General features: G+C 32.6%; 1 protein-coding gene across 1 annotated transcript in view; it reads left to right on the forward strand.

The window, feature by feature from the left end:
• Nucleotides 1–1296: 1296 nt before the first annotated feature.
• LOC129226511 (ribosomal protein S6 kinase 2 beta-like) overlaps nt 1297–18718 on the forward strand; it is a 45857-nt gene continuing 28435 nt past the window's right edge. The window contains exons 1-5 of the mRNA XM_054861123.1: nt 1297–1472; nt 2962–3022; nt 16463–16516; nt 17302–17444; nt 18202–18281. Of these exons, the coding sequence (XP_054717098.1) occupies nt 1297–1472; nt 2962–3022; nt 16463–16516; nt 17302–17444; nt 18202–18281 (514 nt within the window). The remainder of the gene's footprint in view (nt 1473–2961; nt 3023–16462; nt 16517–17301; nt 17445–18201; nt 18282–18718) is intronic.

Raw genomic sequence — 18718 nt, forward strand, 5'->3', positions numbered from 1 at the left:
CCAAAGCGTAGCTTTTTGCCCTTGCTGCTCATCAACTCCAGCCAAACCATATCAATGTCAGTAGGCTTAACATTTATGACCAATTCATTGCAAATAAAATTGTCTCTAACATAAAATAAAACCCCACCACCTCTTTTACCTACTCTATCCTGTCTGAACAAATTATACCCAGCAATATGTAATAACTCTGCATCAGATTCGGTAGCCCATGTCTCTGTAATTCCAATAACATCCAACTTCTCATCCATAACTATGCTTTTCAATTCATCCATCTTGTTCCTAATACTGCGAGCATTGGTATGGAAAACTTTAAGCATGCCTAAGTTGCTTTTATTTAACACCCTGAAATTTCCTAAATTACAATTGTTAACATTACTACTTGTGTTCGTCACTTTATTTCCATTTCTAGCAATACCCAAAAAAATTTCATTTTCTCGATACCTGATGCTTGAACCATACCCCCCGGAATGATTTGAATAGAATAAGCAAGTCTACTGTGTGTCAAAACCGCAACTCCCGTAATTCGCCAAAAACACATGAGGTAGGGTAAAATATCTATATGCATACTGCACTTTGTATCATTTGAAATAACGTCAAATAGCACATCAGATAACTGCTGACATATGTTTCGGCGTTACAAGGAATGCACGTTTCAATGCAGAAGAAATGAACTTATGGATGAAAAGACATCTGAGAAAAGCCCAGGTGCAGACATGTGTTTGTTAACGTGTGTGTTTAGGGCATAGACGCCACAACCTAGGGGGTGGTCGCACTGGCGGAGTGCCAACAGGGTAGAGTCCCTCCGCCACGACCTCCGTTTCTGTGCTCAAGCAGCTGTCAAACCAGGCGCTCTCCGCCGCTTGGCAATTTTAGCTGTTGCCACTGTTGTTCTTTTTCTTTAGTCAAACACCCAGTTGAAAACCCCGCTCCATATAATCCATTCTCCACTGGACTACAGGAATTTTATAATTATTTTTTAATTTTCTATCAATACTAATTTAAATACAATTCGATGAATAGGGCATTAATTTTTTCTTGAAAATGAGATGAGCACTTCACTAAAAACTTCGATTCATTTCAATGAAAAAAAAGAAAGGTTAATTTCAGTGATATGCATCGTAATCGTGCTTGATTTTTTTTTCTCAGAAAAGTAAAGATTCTTGAATGGAGTGTGTAGAATTTGATTTTCTCAATGAAAGACACTGTGCCTGTCAGCATATTGTATGATTTCGGAGTTTCAAGGACTTCAGTGTTATTGGGAAATACTGGGAGTTACCTAAAGTAGGATAATATTTTATGAAAGTTTGGAAAAAAGAAAAACATCGCCCAGAATATGGGCATAGAATTATTTCAAGGGGCAGAAGATCCAGTACAAAAAATTCAGAAAAGCGTAATATGCCTCTTGCACTGATATCAGATCCTTGGCAGCGCATGCAGATTCAGGATGCTGATGTCGGAGCTGAGGTATTTTAGTTTTTTAGTTATTATGTGCCTACTCTGTTGAAAATTGATTTTCCAAATTTTCCTCTTCCAGTTACAGAAAATCTCATTTACTAAGATTTGTATACAAAATAAATTGCTTTTTCTGAAGGATCGAGAAATGATTACCATTAATTTCACCATCCTATTTGAATTATTGAATATAAATCAAGATTCAGGATGCTGATGACGGAGCTGAGGTATTTTAGTTTTTTTTAAAAAAATTATTGCCTTTTTTCAGTTGAGAATTGATGTTCGGAAACCCTTTCGTACAAAATCAGAAAATGTATTTTCCAAGACTTTTGTCTAAAAAAGTCTTTTTCTTGAAGGGTCAGGAAATTATTACCAAATTAATTTCATCATGTTAATTGAATCCTCAAATGTATCTATTTCAACTTGATCGTCTTGTTCAGTGAATTAAGCTTCTTTAACAATATGTTTAGGAATGAAAATTTCATCAATTTTTTTTTTAAATAATTGTTAAACCTATCAGAGTTGTATACTTAAACAAGTTTAAAAAAAATGACAGTTCAAATGTCTTCTAAATCAATTTTTCTAACTTAACAACTTTGAGAATTAAGAAATTGGAATATAGTATTGCTTCCCTTCTTCATTCTGAGTTTATGATTTAAGAGTAATTCGAAATCTATTGAAAAAATACCTAAACTTTTATAAAAATGCAAAAGAAATATGGGTAGTTAAAATTTAAAAAATTCAGTATCATATTTACAATATGTAATGAACATTTATATCTTAAAATCATGATCTAAACTAGTTGTGGAAAGTTTTTCTTTTTTTCGTACGTAAATAATTTATTTGTGTAAAATATTTTCCGATATTATTTTAATGTAGTTATTTTGAATGTATTTTCTATTCTAAGAAACTGAAGAATAAAGGAAAAGTTCCAGTGTTTCTTCAAGCTTATGTACTTACATTTCCTTTGTTGTATGTATAATGCTAGAGCATTTTTTTTAAATTTCAGTTAAATTTCTAAATTTTAATGCTAAAAAGTGATTTTGGTTTTTGTTTATAGAATCTTGATTATATATAGAAAATTTTTTTCTTCTTTAAAAGTAATTTACATATTCATGAATAGAAAATTTCAAATTTGTTCTAACATTGGAAATTTGTCTTAATAAAATACAATTTAAAATTTAACTTATTTTTAAGACTATAAAGAAGAAAAACCCATTTCAAAAATGTATTTTTCATTCCTTTAGTGTATTTCTTTATTACATGGATTTAAATGAAGCTGTATAATTATTTACAAATTGCTTAGATTAGTATTAACCAAAGTAATGGGCTTTAAACCTGATTTTTCTTATTTCTAAGCTAAATTTTTATTTTGTTATGTTTTTTTTTTTTGCATGTAGCTATATTATTTTTTGTTAGCATTTTTATATATATTTTGCTGGTTTTGAAGTTTTATTGTTTTTGTTTTGCATGTTATTTGCTTACTTAAAGTAGTGCCTATAATTTCAGTTATTTGAGTAGCCAGAACTCTGCCATTACCAGTCCAACTACCTTTGATGACAAAATATACGTAAGAAGTTTTATTCCTTCTCGTTGAACTTTTTAAAACTTTTTTTGAACATTGAGGTGAGTTCACTTACATGCTTGCTCATCCGCACATTTTTCATGGGCTATACAAATCTCAGGCATGAAAACAGAGGGAAGGGGGGGGGGGAGAATTGTGATATTGGATATAAGCGATCATAAATAGCCTAAAGCTGTGGGGCCATTTCACAGTATTTTGTCCAAATGTAAAGTCCGCAACATGACACTTCTTATGCCATAACTAGGGTCAGGTGGGGTGAAACGGGGCGGATTTTGTCTATTTTTTTAAATGATGCCATTTGTAAACAAATAAATTTTTTTTTGTACTTTTTTAAAAATTTCTTTTTTACATTTGATTCTTCCCCTTTAATTTAAGTTGCTTCTCATTGAAATTTGTTGTCATTGACAATCTGAAAATTGCAATTAAAGTATCTGACCCATTTCACCCCACGGTGGGGTGAAATGGGTTTTAATGGGGTGAAATGGGTCATAGCAATAGAAACATACAATAACTAAGAAATTATTACCAAGACACGTACAATAGCTGAAAGAAATTGTTTCCCAATAAACCACTTATTTATTTTAACTTATTCAACACCAAAATATTTTTAACTAAAACTCAAAAATATAATGTCCACAACAATCGAATTCTGCTCGTTCAATGTCGTCAGAATTTGAAATCTAGAAACAATGTCTGTGTCTTCTTACTCAGGGAAGATGTAGTATTTGCCTGAGTTGGCTTTTCGTAGAAAATGTATGCTGTTGTAATCCTGGTCATTGACTTCTGTCAAATGATCAACAAATTCTCTTGATGATTTCTTGCCCTTGTATTAGACAAGAGCCCATTTCCCAGGTGTTGGTTCCTGCATAAGTAACTCAGACATTTCTTCACCAAGAGTTGTGTTTCATTCGGTTGCTGCTTCTTAAAAGATGTCCTGGCTCTTGCTTTCGTGAGCAGTTCTGGCTTCCTCTTACATAAGTGGCATGCCGACCTTTTTTCAAAATTCCTGGCCCACTCAATGCCAAGAGTGCCAAAATTGCATTTTTCAGAATTGGTCTTTAAAATCCTTAGCAACAATGGTTATATTTTTCTATCAAATGGGAAACCACACTTTGTAGAGTTGAAGCAATACATCTTTTTTCTTCTTCACTTAACGTTGTATATCCACCCGAACCTTTACGACTTTGTGTGTCGGAAACCCATCTCTTCAGTGTTTCTCTTGGCATATTATATTTCCTCGCAGCTGCAGGAATTGCTAAACCACTTACAACTTCTATTAGTCCAGCCTTTAAATCAGAGTCTGAATATTTCTTTTCCCTTTTTCTTACATACACCCCAGGCATTTTCATTGAATAAATAAAAATTTGAATTGGGAAAGAGTAGGTAGGTAATAGGTTGTAAATATGGATGGCAAGTTTAGCTTTTGAGTTCTACACATTAATAATACATACTTTATTTTTGTTACATTCAAAAATCTTCTAAATTTCCATTTGAGACCTATTTATGGATTTTAAAAGTCAATTTACTCTCATTATGAATTAAAATTCGCTAAGCCTAACTATGCCCCATTTCACCCCACCACATGAAAATAGCAACAAAAGAAGAAATAATTGATATTTTTCCTACCTGTTTTTTGCAAATTGTAGATGAAAGTCTATTCTAACTGATAACACTTGAGAATTTCAAGAGAAAAAAAATTTATAGCAAAATTTTAAGAAGTTTGTCAGGCTTCCTAAAAATTCACATGTGACTTGAGAAACAAAATGTCAGTGTAGTGGTCCCAGCAATTTACACAGAAACTTTTTCAAAATCAGAATTGTAGCCAAAAAGCCCCTCATAACATGTGTAAAGTTTGAGAAAAATTCAGCCAGACCAAAAATTTTTATTAATAAAAATACACAGCATGACCCATTTCACCCCATGACCCATTTCACCCCACCTGACCCTACTATTTGTTTTACTGTTTGATTAACACATTGTTTTATTTTGAGTTTATCTGTTGGTAGGAATAACTCAGAATAAAATGATATGCAAATCAAACAGTGAATTAAATAGTTATGGCAAAAAATGTCATGTTGCGAACTCTACATTTGGACAAAAAATCGTAAAATGGCCCTATGGCCAAAAGTGCTTTATAAAACAAATCTCCTCGTGCCTCCCCCCCCCCTTTCCAGGAATGGCACTCTCCAAAGGCAGAAGCTTGATCCACCCTTAACTCGATCATTATATGGCAGTCTTTGATCTTAGCCACTAGCATTATACATAATACTTTGTCATTCTGAGTATCTGGAAAAAAAAAATGTTTGACTTACAGCATTGCTTCTATAGATAAGTTTAATGGTACTTTTCTATTATAGGTATATCTCTAGGCACATTTTAAATCTTAGAGATTATTTTTCACTGAATTCATTTCAGTTATGTTTTGTAAAAATTATGTAGAAATAATTGTGACAGTAAAAAATCTAAAAGAAAACCATTAAATAGTATGAAAAGTTCAAATAAAATACTCCGCTAGCTAAATAGTAAAAGCTTCCGTCAAAATATTAAGTAATTTGTCCTATATAACTAAATTAATTTCTATCAAAACTTCAATTTTGAGAAATTTCAAAGGCAGAGCCTACAAGCTTTCTCCCATCATAAAAGTCCCTGAACCTCTCCTTCTCTTAACATTAACTGTGTTAGTGAAAACTGCAATTTTAAAACTATAGTTTCGAACTTTTTCCGGGGAAGGAGTTCCTTTGGGAATGTTACACTTATGACTGTTGGTTCATATGGTTATTTCTTTTTCTCTGCTCAATGCAATTCTCTAAATTTGGTTGTGTGATACTAGTAATGACAGCCCCCCCTCTTTCCGTACAAAAATGTTGACCCTCTCTCTCTCTTGTTATATATACGTTTGAAAACAAATTGAATGAGTTCAAGAATTTTGAAAGTGTCAAGATCAAGATGTTTGTTTAACATTAGAGTGGTTAGCTTTGTTTTTTTATCTAACAGCTATTTTGATATTTTTTACGAAGAAAAACTACCAAATACGATTCTGTTTCCCCATTGTGCACTGACTCATGGTATGATGCCTAAGATTACTATAAAGCAGATGTTGCAGTATAGAAGGTGCACTTGAGCTTACTGAAATGTAAATAAGAGGTGAGGACAGTAAACAGGATTTTTTTTTTTAATGGTTGAAGGAGGGCCCGCAAGTCATTATTTTGCCCTGGGACCCGGGTTGAGCTCTCGGCGGCCCTGAAAGCCAGTCAGTCCCACATGGATTGTTTCTATCTGCCAGGAAAAAAGAGCATTAGTGAGAATTCACTATCCTAGTTGGCTCTGTATCTTAAAATCCAGAGCTAATGTCAACTTTTTATGCTGATTTTCCTGTTTAGCGAGGCAAAATACTTCGTAAATAGCTATTTTTGAACCGGATGCATTTTTTGTGTTGACTAGTGTTATCAAAGCTATTGGCAAAATTCAAATTCAGGCATTTATTTATCCATTATTTTAAATCAAAAATTTTACAATTTAAAAAAAAAAATTCTGAGTCACAAAAATAGGACCTCGTAAAAAATATCAGTGATCATAAAAAGTAGTTCAAAAGAAAAAAAAAAGACTTTTCTGCTTACGTAGTTTTATTGTGATAACATTCCGTTTTCTGTTCACTTGTTTCCAATTTTTTTTAAGCTGGGTCAAAAACTTGAATCTGCCGCCCTTTCTCATTTTCTTTCAAGTTTTTACATGAAGTATCAACTGAAAAAACAGAAATGGGATGATTTTGCTACCCAGGAGAAGGGCCAATGGCTTGCTCCTCCTAGTACATTGTAGTGCAGGTACATCATAAAATATTTTTTTTAAAAAGCCATTGTGCTATAAAATGAGGGGGGAAAGAATCATGCTAATTAAAAACAAGTCTTGGAGATGGCATTGCTTTTACTGCTATCAGAGCTGCTAATAGTTAATTTATGGCTTAAACTCATAGTACTTTCAGAGCTAACATGCAAGTAAATTTCCTTAAATATTAAAACTTGGGAGTTGAATTTTGTTTTTGATTTTTTTTAAATTGAAAGCTGCAAAACTTTTGCCCATATTGTTTTAATTCCCCAACTGAATCTGTGAAATAAAGATGATATTTTCCACATATTTAAATACTTCAGGTAACTATAAGTAATAATTTGTTCAAAAGGATTGCTCTACATTATGTTTTTTTAGAAATTGTTTTTACAAATCTCAAGGAAAAAGGTTACAAATAAAAAGGTACAGTGGAACTGCAATTTTACATTTTGGGAATGACCTCTCACAGTTCATCTCTTGTTCAAGAATTATTGAAATTTGGCCCATTACATCGCCGACATCTTTCTGAATTTTTAAGATGTAAAACTGGAATTTTATTATGAGTTGTGGGATCTACTTGGTTTTTTAATTATGATAGCTATCGTTCATGCATGCACAATGTAAAATTAATGGCTTTAAATGTACAGCTTTCATCAAATGTTCATTATTTTGATTTCAAATTTTAGTTTTTTACTTCTTGTATGCTGTCAAGTTTTCTTAAGATTCCATGGAAAACTTTCCATATCATGAACAAAAAAACCTTCAAATAATGTTCATAGTTTTGAACTTATATCTATGTGAATATCAGTTATATTTTCTTGAAAGTAAAATAAATGTCCATGTAGTAAGTAGGGATGCAACGAATAGTAATTTGGCCGAATACCGAATACCGAATATTCGGCCATAGTCAAGGCCGAATATTCGGCTATTCGGCCGCCGAATAGTTAACTTGTTTTTGTCTAAAAACAAAGCATAGTTTGTATTGAAAGCACATTTGTGTGCATTAAACAGCTTAAAATACTATATTACACTAGAAAAAAAATGTTTTGGAGTGAATTAATTATTTTTTGAAAGCATTAGTATTATCTTTAACAATATTCGGCCGAATAATTACTAATAGCAGGCACTAAGAGCAATCCTATTCATCTTATGTAAACCTATTTAATTTTCTTTTTAAACTGGTAATCTAAAAAATAAAGAATCTATTCAAATAAGCTTCTTTTTTACCTCCCTTTCATAAGAACTTCCTTTTTCAACATTCCTCTTTTACTTTCAAAATCTGTTCTTTTGACTCCCTACCAAAGCTTGTTCTGTATCCTTTCCCCCTTAACTCCTTCTAACTAATGGACTGGTTCTAACTGATAAGGGTTGTAAATGGCAAGAAGGCAGTAGCTCTGTGCAGATCCAGGTTTTGGTTTAATCTGGTATTACATTTTTTTTTACTTTACAAACCTGTTCTTTCAATAGGCTCAATAGTTGTTCTGTCACTACCCTAACCCCTTTCAAAAGAGTGGACTAGTTCTAACTGATAAGAACCCCTTTCAAAAGAGTGGAATAGCTCTAACTGATAAGGGTCAGTAATATTAGTTGCTCTAAGCAAGTATTTTATTCTGTTCTGAGTTCAAAGAAAGCAAAATGGATTTTTCTGTCAATAAAAGAAGTATTGTTTGGAGCATTTTTGAACCTATACCAAATGATTGCACAAAAGCAAGATGTAAATTGTGCAAAAGTATTCTGTCAAGAGGAGGAGTTGGAAAAAAAGCAACTACAAGCTCACTGATGAACCATTTGGCTAAAAAGCATCCAGAAGAATATAATGAAAAAAGCAAAAACCAAACTTGTGATGCAGTTGTGGAAGCAAATATACCATCTACATCTACACCCAGTACAAGTCAAGGCGTAAAAAGGAAGCAAGAAACCATTGATTCACTTTTTGAAAAGAAAAAAAAAGGGACATTAATGACAACCGATCAGTAGAACTGCACACTTTAATTGCGGAAATGATAGCATGCGACAATCAACCATTTAGTTTTGTCGAAGATGAAGGCTTCATTAATTTAATGAAAAAAGCTCAGCCACAGTATAAAATTCCCAGCCGGGAATATTTTAAACAGAAAGTTATTCCTTCTCTTTATGAAGATTGCAAAAAAAAAAAAATTGTAACATTAATATCAGATGCAGAATTCATATCACTAACATTGGATATTTGGACTAGTTCTGTCAGCAATGAAAGTTTCATGAGCTTTACTGCCCACTGGATATCAAAGGATTTTATTTATCATCACGCTGCCCTGGAAGCGAAGCATTTTCCGGGAAGCCATACTGGTGAAGCTATCTGTGATATGGTCAAAACAGTGGTTGACGATTGGAAAATGAATGACAAAATCCACATAGTATTACGTGATGAAGGATCAAATATCAAGAAAGGAGTACGTATTTCAAACTTGAAAAATGAATCCTGCTTTTTACACTCCTTGCATTTGACTGTATGCGATGGTTTAGCATCACAAAGATCAATAAGCGATTTAATTGCTCAAGGAAAAAAGATTGTTAAACATTTCAGTCATCCTCCCTTAGCATGTTCAAGATTGAGAAGCATTCAAGCGAATGAGTTAAAAGTTCCTGAGAAAAAACTAATACAAAGCGTGTCTACTCGATGGAACAGCACATATTACATGCTGGAAAGATTATTAGATCAAAAAAACGCAGTTTCTCTATATGCCTCTAAATTTGGGGATATAAGCAACTTAAGTTCAAATCAGTGGACAGTTTTGGAAAAGGTGCTCCATCTTCTGAAACCATTCGAAGAAATAACAAAACAAATTTCACTATCAAAATCATTTATTTCTGAAGTCATCCCAATACTTACAACATTAAAATTATATTTGGATAAATTAAGCGACTTTTCTGGAGTTGGTACAATGAAGGATACTCTTAGCCAAAGTTTAGAGAAGAGATTTTCATCAATTCAAAACAATGAACACTACTGCATTGCTACAGTGTTAGATCCGAGATTTAAATTATTTTTTTTCAACAAAATTGAAGCAAAAGACACTGAAGTTAAGTCAAAACTTATAGCTATTATGAAAAGTACCAGCACTAAACCAGCTGAATTACTGGAGAAAAATATTTCAAGTTCATTCCTTCCAACATCTGAAGCACAAAATTCTTTGTGGGCGTGTTTCAATGAAATTGCAACGCAACCACTAAGTGAAGCCCCGGAAGAAACCTCCACTCAAAATGAAATTGACCGATATCTTTCCCAACCACTTTTGCGAAGAACTGACTGTCCCTTAAAATGGTGGGCGCAAAACACTGAAGCTTATCCTAATCTATCTCAGTTAACCAGGAAATACCTTTCAGCACCAGGAAGCACTGTTTATACTGAACGATTGTTCTCAGAAGCTGGAAACATTTATGAGAAAAAGAGAAATAGACTTTCTCCTGAAAATGCTGAAAAATTATTGTTCTTACATCATAATTTGCGTGCGTATAAAAATAAGTAACTGTTTTATGATAACATATGATAAAATTATGATATGTTCCCAAGTCCCCAAAATTATTTTTTTCAAGTTTCAATTCATTTTTTCCCGCATTTCTTTTTTCTAAGTAATTGTGTAATATTTATGTTTATCATTTTAACCACTTCTCTATCTCTAGTTGTTGTGTCCATTCAATTATTTTTGAAGAAGCCAATCTACACTAATAGTTATTGCTTAATGCCAAGAGGGGCAGTTTTCACCCCCCCCCCCTTTTTTTTTTTTTGTTTAGTGCAAAAAATTCCATTTTTAAGTGATAGAATACTAGGTTAGATTAGAAATACTTGTACTCTAAATGATTTTTATTTTTCTCTCTGCCTTTCTAATTAAAATAATGATGCATTTTGAGATTTCGTAAAGTTTCACGACACTGAATATTTTTGCAATATTTTTTAATTTTTTATTTTCGTTTGTTCTAAAACATCCAAAGAAAACAGTTCCACTTTTGCAATCATAATTTTTTTTTATTTAGCTGAAATGTAATTTTTCATATGGTGTTTATAAATCAGTGTACTTCTGTTTTTGTATTGATATTTTTTTACAAAATATGTTTATACCAAAATTTCTGAATCCTTTAGTTAGTTGTATTTTAAAACTTGATAAGTCTTATTTCCTTTATTTTGTAAATATCACATTCACAATTGACCATTACACCTATTCTTGGTCCCTTGATTTAAATTTTTATTTTTAAAATAATGATTTTGTCCCTCTATAATCATGCAATGTTTCTTTTTCCCTTGTGAAGGCTTTATAAAAATGTTCATTATTTGGTTAAAACAATTGAATCTAATTTTTAAACAATCATATCCTATTTTAATATGAAACAGAACTTCATTATCTTTGAAAAAAAAAAAAAAAAAACTTATTGCAGTGTCAGGATCAGGATTATGCATATGCAATATTTACTGCTAATGAACCAATTGCTCTATGTTATTCAAAATGAAAATTTATTATTTACAATTACTTTTTTTTTCTCATTCATAATCTATTACTTGAAAAATAGCATTGTCACACTGTATATATATTTTTAATGTTTTAGTTGGATTAGTATATAAAAGTGGATTAAAAGACTTTTTTAATTTTTATGTATTAAGTTTAGCTATTATACAAAGTACTAGTAGTTTTAGACTTCAGGTCCCTTTTTTCCCTTGCGGCTAATTAAAAATCTGGTTTGAACCTGGACATATCATACTACTGCAGACATTACAAAGGTGGTTTTCAAAATGTTGTAAAAGGAATCTTAATAGTTTATGTCTGGACGAAATTTTGTATTTTAAAGAATAAGAAAAATAAAAGTTTTTTGAGTCTTTTTATTTAAGTTATTCTTAAAGTATGGTTTATCAGTACATTATAATTACTTTAATAAGAAGTATCAACCCTTCCTAATATGTCAGGGGAAAACTATTTTGTGTGGTTTTTTCAGAGGTAATTTTGTAGATATATCTTAGTAACCATTCATTAATGTCCACCATTAAATATGACAATGCACTGGATAATGAACCTGACAATGTGCTAGAGGCTGACTTCATTGAAAATATTCAACAAACATGATGAATACAAATTTAAAGATGTAAAATTTTCAACGAAAAAGTGACAAACAAGCTTTTTTTCAAGTATTCGGCCAAGGCCGAATAGTAAACTAGGTATTCGGCCGAAGCCGAATATTCGGCTGACAGGCCGAATAGGCCGAATATTCGGCCGCGGCCGAATATTCGTTGCATCTCTAGTAGTAAGCTAACTAATTTCTGAAATTTACAGCTTAATCCAAGTTTTTTACGATGAGGGATGACCAAAAAACATTTTTGTTTTCCTCAATTTGTTGAACCCCTAAATGCATGGGTGATTTAATTTTTATTGGAAACTAACATCCAGTGCATACCTTTTATGTGACAATAGTACGGTGCAAATAGGCCGAAAAAAGGCCTAACCTCAACATCCAAAGTAAAAGTTTCCCGTCAACTCCAAACTGTTGTATACTGTCCACATATTGTTTGGTAAAAAGTTACACCGTTTTCAGCGTCGGGTTTTGGGGGGAGGGGGGGAGAAGTTGGTAAATTAGTACTTTTTATCAGTTTTTCCGAAATATTTAGAAAACTATGGTATTTAGCGCGAAAAGTTAAATATACAAAATAATCTACACTAAATTACGAACAAAATGGTCCTAAACATTATTTTGTTAAGTGAACGGTTGCAGAGCTACCCTAGGTGAAAAGTAGAAATTTTTCGTATTTTTTTAGATTTTTCGGAAAAAAAATTCATTATCACTCTGGAAACTAATTTTTTGTATGAGGAGTGTTTTGTAAAAGCAAATTGCGATTTATGGGGCCGGTGGTATGTTTGTGATTAGCCCTTGAAGGAACGACAACCTCACCACCTACTCAAGGGGCTCTACTTTTAAGGGAAAAGAAGCATTCATGGACCATGGTTATATAAATCTGCGGCACGTAGAAACCCAAACTTTCTTTAGACAATGCCGCAAAAAGAATGAATATATTTTAAACATAGATGATTTAAAATTATAAAAATTCAAAACAATTATGATTTATAGTTATATCATTTTTAATAATAACATTTTTATAAGTGCAGCTTTGGAAGATTTTTCTTTAGAAAATAGGCATAGTTGCCTGTATATTGCAACCATATTTTATCAAACTTTTTGACGTTCGTAAACTGAGTTTAATACTAATATTTAATAAAAATGTAGAACGTTGAATGCGCCATATTGTGATGTAAAGTATTCACCAGGATTCAGTCTTCTTCAAGCGTACCACCGTCCTTTTCTAGATTTTCGTCTATGATATTAGTGCCCCTGTTATTACTTCCTAGACCTGAGCAATTACTGCACATACTTGAGCAGTTTAGACCACTACTTCTGCACTCGCAGTTATGGACGCATTCGGCTTTTTAAATGCGCACTATGAGGGAAAGTAATTCCTAGGGAGTTGCAAAAGGCATTGTTATAATTGGTCTCAGCCATTCACCAATCTTCTTCCACCCCCACTGGAGGTAAATTCCTTTCCTCATCCAGCCGCTGCTGAACCTGGTGGTAGGTTCTATATGAAGGCTGCCTGGTAGCTGTTGAAGTGAGGGTGGTAAGCCAACTTGTGAACAATGAATGTATGGGCTGCTTTGCAATAGCCTGCAAGTACCACTGGTAGCGAAAGTTATCTAGATCTTCAGTATTCTTTGCTCCAAACATCGCAAGAAAGAAATACTTTCCTGCGTCAGCCACCACACTGGGATCAGCTTTGGAATCGTTAAAGATTTAGAAGCTTCGTACGAAGAGCGTTGTTGGCTTACACTTTCCTATACGGTGAAATGTTTCCCTTCTTGTAGAAAGATGGTACATTGTCACATCCTGTGAAGGGGTATATTGCAAAGAGTACACCCTTCATATCTCCAATTCTTCGCTGAATGTCCAAAACAGTGCACACCTTCTCCTGCTGATTGCCATTCTTTGGTACCACCATTTTCAATTTGTTTTCTGATGGTGTGTGAACATTCAACAAGACTAATAAGTCCATGTCATCACCGATCACACAAGCTTCAACTCCATTCTTAGCTTTATCGATCGCTGTTAAAACTATAAATAAGTCATCGTCACCCGATGCTTGATAAACTGTGCAACTGCTTCTTTGCAAGTACATTGTCAGGAGAGAAATTAGGCCCATTTTGTTCTTAGTGTTAGCTAGAAATTCACTTTGGTTGATAGTTACATCGATTGAGTCTTCAACTTTGTCTTAAATGTTAGTAGTAGCACGTGATCTACATAATTGTTCTTCATCTTTTGTGGTTCCTTGCTCGTATTCATCAAAAACAAGTTGCTGGCCTATAATGAGCAATTACGGAATTTATGTATTGCTCGCAAATCTGTCTGAAGGTAGCTGCGAAACGTCAGAAAACACGATGAAGAAGGTGATCTTCATCAATGATATAGGATGCTTTTTCTAAATAAGGGGTGACCGATGATTCATTTGAATCTGGAATAAAAACAGACACCACTAGGAGATTTGCTCCCCTTCCTTATCAAACCTGATTTGTCGAACAAGGGTGGAGGATATGCACGTAATTCGAATTAAAATAAAGTCGAACCCGCTTATTAGAATATCGGCTAAAAGAATATCCCGCTTAATATAATACATTTTCAGTGTACCAAACCAATGTAATGTGGTTATTTTTATCTCGGTTTTTGGAATATCCCGCTTATTAGAATATTTTTTCGTGGCAAAATGGCTATTCACTTAAGCGTGTTCGACAGTATTTCTTAGTCTCTCATATTTTCTTACCGTGCACACCATCCGATGTGATAGAGTATTAGGCAAGAGTGCACGTGGACTCCAGTAAAATTTTTTTGAAGGCAGTGTGAAATTTTCTGAAAGTATGAGGAAGCTAAATCCTTCTCCTTCCCCAGTAAAAACTTTTCAAATATGCATACAAAAATCATTTAAATCATGGATGAAAATTATTTTTAAAGTTTTTTTTTAAAAATAATTTTTCAGTTTAAGAATGTGTTGTCAACCCAAAAGTTTTGGAATTTTCTAAAATTTCGAATCACAAAACCCCTGGTATTAGGGTTCACATACAGTGGTGTTGTTAATTGTCATAGACTTGGTAATAGAGGCTAGAGACTGAACAGCTAACTTTCTTTTCAAGTGTATCTGTGAATCTTTTGTTCTCAATCTTTCTTGAAACTAACTTCAAGTGCTTTATCACAGTTCACGCAAATTGCAGAAAACCGGTTCTCGTTCCCAGTATTTCTACGTTTCAAACCCCATGTGGTGCCTCTTAGTTTCTTTTAGACTAGAATACGATTGTACAATATTACTTTTTAATAAAATTGCTTAGTTATTTCTGTTTACGTAGTAGTTAAAATTGCATTTTCCAAAAAATCTTAAAAATGCGAAAATTTTCTACTTTTACACCAGCCGTAACTCTGGAACCGTTCACATAACAAAATAATGTTTAGGACCATTTTGTTCGTAATTTAGTGTAGATTATTTTGTATATTGCACTTTTCACGCTAAACACCATAGTTTTCTAAATATTTCGAAAAAACTGATAAAAACTACTAATTTACCAACTTCTCCCCCCCCCCTCCCCCCAAAACCCGACGCTGAAAACGGTGTAACTTTTTACCAAACAATATGTGGACAGTATACAACAATTTGGAGTTGACGGGAAACTTTTACTTTGGATGTTGAGGTTCATGTCTAATTGCACTGTACTACAAAGGCTACAGAACAATTGAAAGGGTCAGTGGATAAAGGTGTTAACTCACCAAATCATATGTTGAAATGTACGTAAACACTTTTAACCACTCTAAAAAACTTGCGGTTTTCTCATGGGTGCCCATATGGAAAATTTTAAGGGGGGGGGGGGCTCAGATATTTTCCCCATGGTTTAGCAGGATATTTTCCCCATAGAACACGATTTCAGTACAGATTAGAGTTATTAAAATTTGATATTTTTAATAACTTATTCACTATAAGCTGGAAAAGAAATGTTTTTTTCATTTTTGCAAAGAAGAAAGTACCAAAAGCAAGGAAGTCTAATTTTAAAGGGGGCTTGAGCCCCTACTTTCCCCCTTATATGGGGGCCTGTTTATCATCCAGGATCTCTGGAAATACGCATAATAGGACTTCCAATGTTAGCTAATATGAAAAATAATCATTTAATGTCTGCTTCCATCAACAAAACTCTTTTTCAAGAAAGTTTCAGTTAACACCTTTATCCACTGATCCATTCAATTGGTCTCTTATTTTTCAAGAAATCTGTAAAAATGTGAATTTTTAAAAAGGTCCCAATACTTTTGGTGATATAGTGTGTGTAAAATACGTTAAAGAACCACCTCATGAATATTACTCAATTTTGATAAAAAGTGCTGATATGATGTTTGTGCTTAGCACAGCAGTATATCTTATTTTCCACATGAATTTTTCATGTATTGTTTTTCTGTTGAAATTTTATTGCAATTTTCCTAAGGACAATTTTATATGTTTGTATCTTAATCCCTACTACTTGCTATCTTATTGTTTTAACCTACTATTTCACTGCTATTTTTCAGACTCCCCAAGTTGATAATATGGCAGCAGATGAAACTTTTGATGATGTTCCTCAAGTAAGTAATTAAAAAAAAAAAATACTCTTTTGCTGGTTCCACTAAACAATAGAATGGCTAGATGGGTCAAATGATTAAGAATATGAAATGACTAAAAAATAAATAAGAATTTAATTGATAAACATTCCCTCCCCCCCCCCCCCCCCCCAAAAATCATCCATTTATCTTTTTATTTCTTTGCGAATTCGTTGCATACCTTGATTTATTTCAAATGTATTGTTTGTACTGCAAATATCTATAAATAATAAGTTTAAAAAAAGTTAGATTTTTTCATTAAATGTGAGAAGCTATGTATAGCTTAGAACAGGGATGCCCAACATTTTTCTACCCAAGGGTCACACCTCATATTAAAGTGAGTGTATTAAGATAGCAAACACAAAAAAATTTAAAATAAAATTTTTTAAATAAAATGGGAAAATATTGAAAAGGAAAGAAAATTAAAAACCAATAATTGTTGTTATCAGCACCTAATGCTTCTTTTATTAATTGCAATTGTTTTTCAGAAAACAATTTCTGAAAATTTGTAACATTGTCATTTCTCATGCTTTTTAATTTGTAACATTCAAACGGAACAATGGACTACACGGATCAGCTTTGCAGGTCATAGTTTGAACACCACTCGGCTTAAAAAAATAATTTGAAAATATTTGGTATTGTAAAAATCATCCTTACTTTTGGGGTCTTGTAATAAATGATATTTTTATACAAATATAGGGTCAAAAACTCCTTTTTAATTTAGTTAATTTGTAAATAAAAGGCTATTTACGTATTGAAATTCTATCTAGGCTGAAGATATGGATACAAATGAGGTAGTGGAAGGCCTACATGAAATTGAACTGACCAACATTACAAAAGAAGGCTACCCTAAAGGGGCTCCAGATCAGTTTAAACTTCTTCAAGTTCTTGGCCAAGGCTCATTCGGAAAGGTATTTTCATGAAAATTAATTTAATTGCATTAATAGACCTTTTCTTATAATGGCTATTATCTTAAAATGATTTCAAACATTTAAAGAAAAATAAAATTTAAATACTTGACTCATTATGTATATATGATTTTTAAAATTATTTGACTGTACAATATTTAGTAGTATCATAACGTACCAAATATTACATGCTAGGAAGAAGAGATGGTGCTTTGAGAATTCCTTTTCAGTGTATATCATGTTTTATGTTCTATTTCTGTTGATATATCCCCAACAGGGAACAGGGGGGGGGGGGCATTTTTTAAAATACATAATATCAATGGCTAATTGACTCTGAAATCAAATTAGTGCAAGTATCTGATTTCAAGAAGTAGTTGCAGTAAGAGAGATTCTTTGTGAAACCAGGTAGGTTAGACATCAAGCTTATCAACTATTTTCTGGTACTATAATTACATAGTTGAATAGCTTGAGTCTGTTGTATATGGAACATGCTAGTCTGGGACATACTCGAACAGAAGTGGGAATACTTACAGCAAAAGAGATGGGCTTAGCGTTGCTGAGTCTTATTAACAAAATACTTTTAAATGCTTAACGTAGTTTTTAAATGCAAGTGATTAGCTTATAGATTTTTTTTCGTTTATTTTTATTTTTATTTATTACTATGAATATCATATCATGTGATAAAAAAGCAGTTACATATTTTGTACTAAACTATATTTCATTAGTAATTAACATGTTCCAAAAAATGTATTATTTTAGGTATTTTTTAGTCAAAAAGACTGTTGGTCCAGATTCTGGTAGTTTATATGCTATGAAAGTCTTAAAGAAAGCTACATTAAAAGGTATTATTTCTAGTTTAGGTATTATCTGCATCTTTTTTTTTTGAATATATATTTATTTTTACAACACTAACCTTCAGAATTTGAGCTGTACCATGATTTCTGACATTTGAAAATTGTTTCCTGTGTATTTGTTGGCACTGACTTTTTTTCAAACAAAACTTTCCCAGAAAAATATGCATGTTTCAACACTCAAATTTATGATTGAAAGCTAGATAATGATAAGAAATTCTCTTCATGACTTGAACCGCACTTTTCTTCGCTTGCGGGGTCATTTTCTTGGAATAGTTGAAGACTACAGGAATACTTAAAATGTCCTTTCTGACTCAGAAAAGTTATTTTGTCCTTTTGAGTACATTATGAAAAGTGCTTGGTATTTTTTAAGAAATTCTGTTATTTAATATTGTTTTGTGACTGCCAATTTTCAAAGTTAGTTTTGT

This window comes from Uloborus diversus, chromosome 7 (assembly GCF_026930045.1).
Source record: "Uloborus diversus isolate 005 chromosome 7, Udiv.v.3.1, whole genome shotgun sequence".
NCBI classification, from domain to species: domain Eukaryota; kingdom Metazoa; phylum Arthropoda; class Arachnida; order Araneae; family Uloboridae; genus Uloborus; species Uloborus diversus.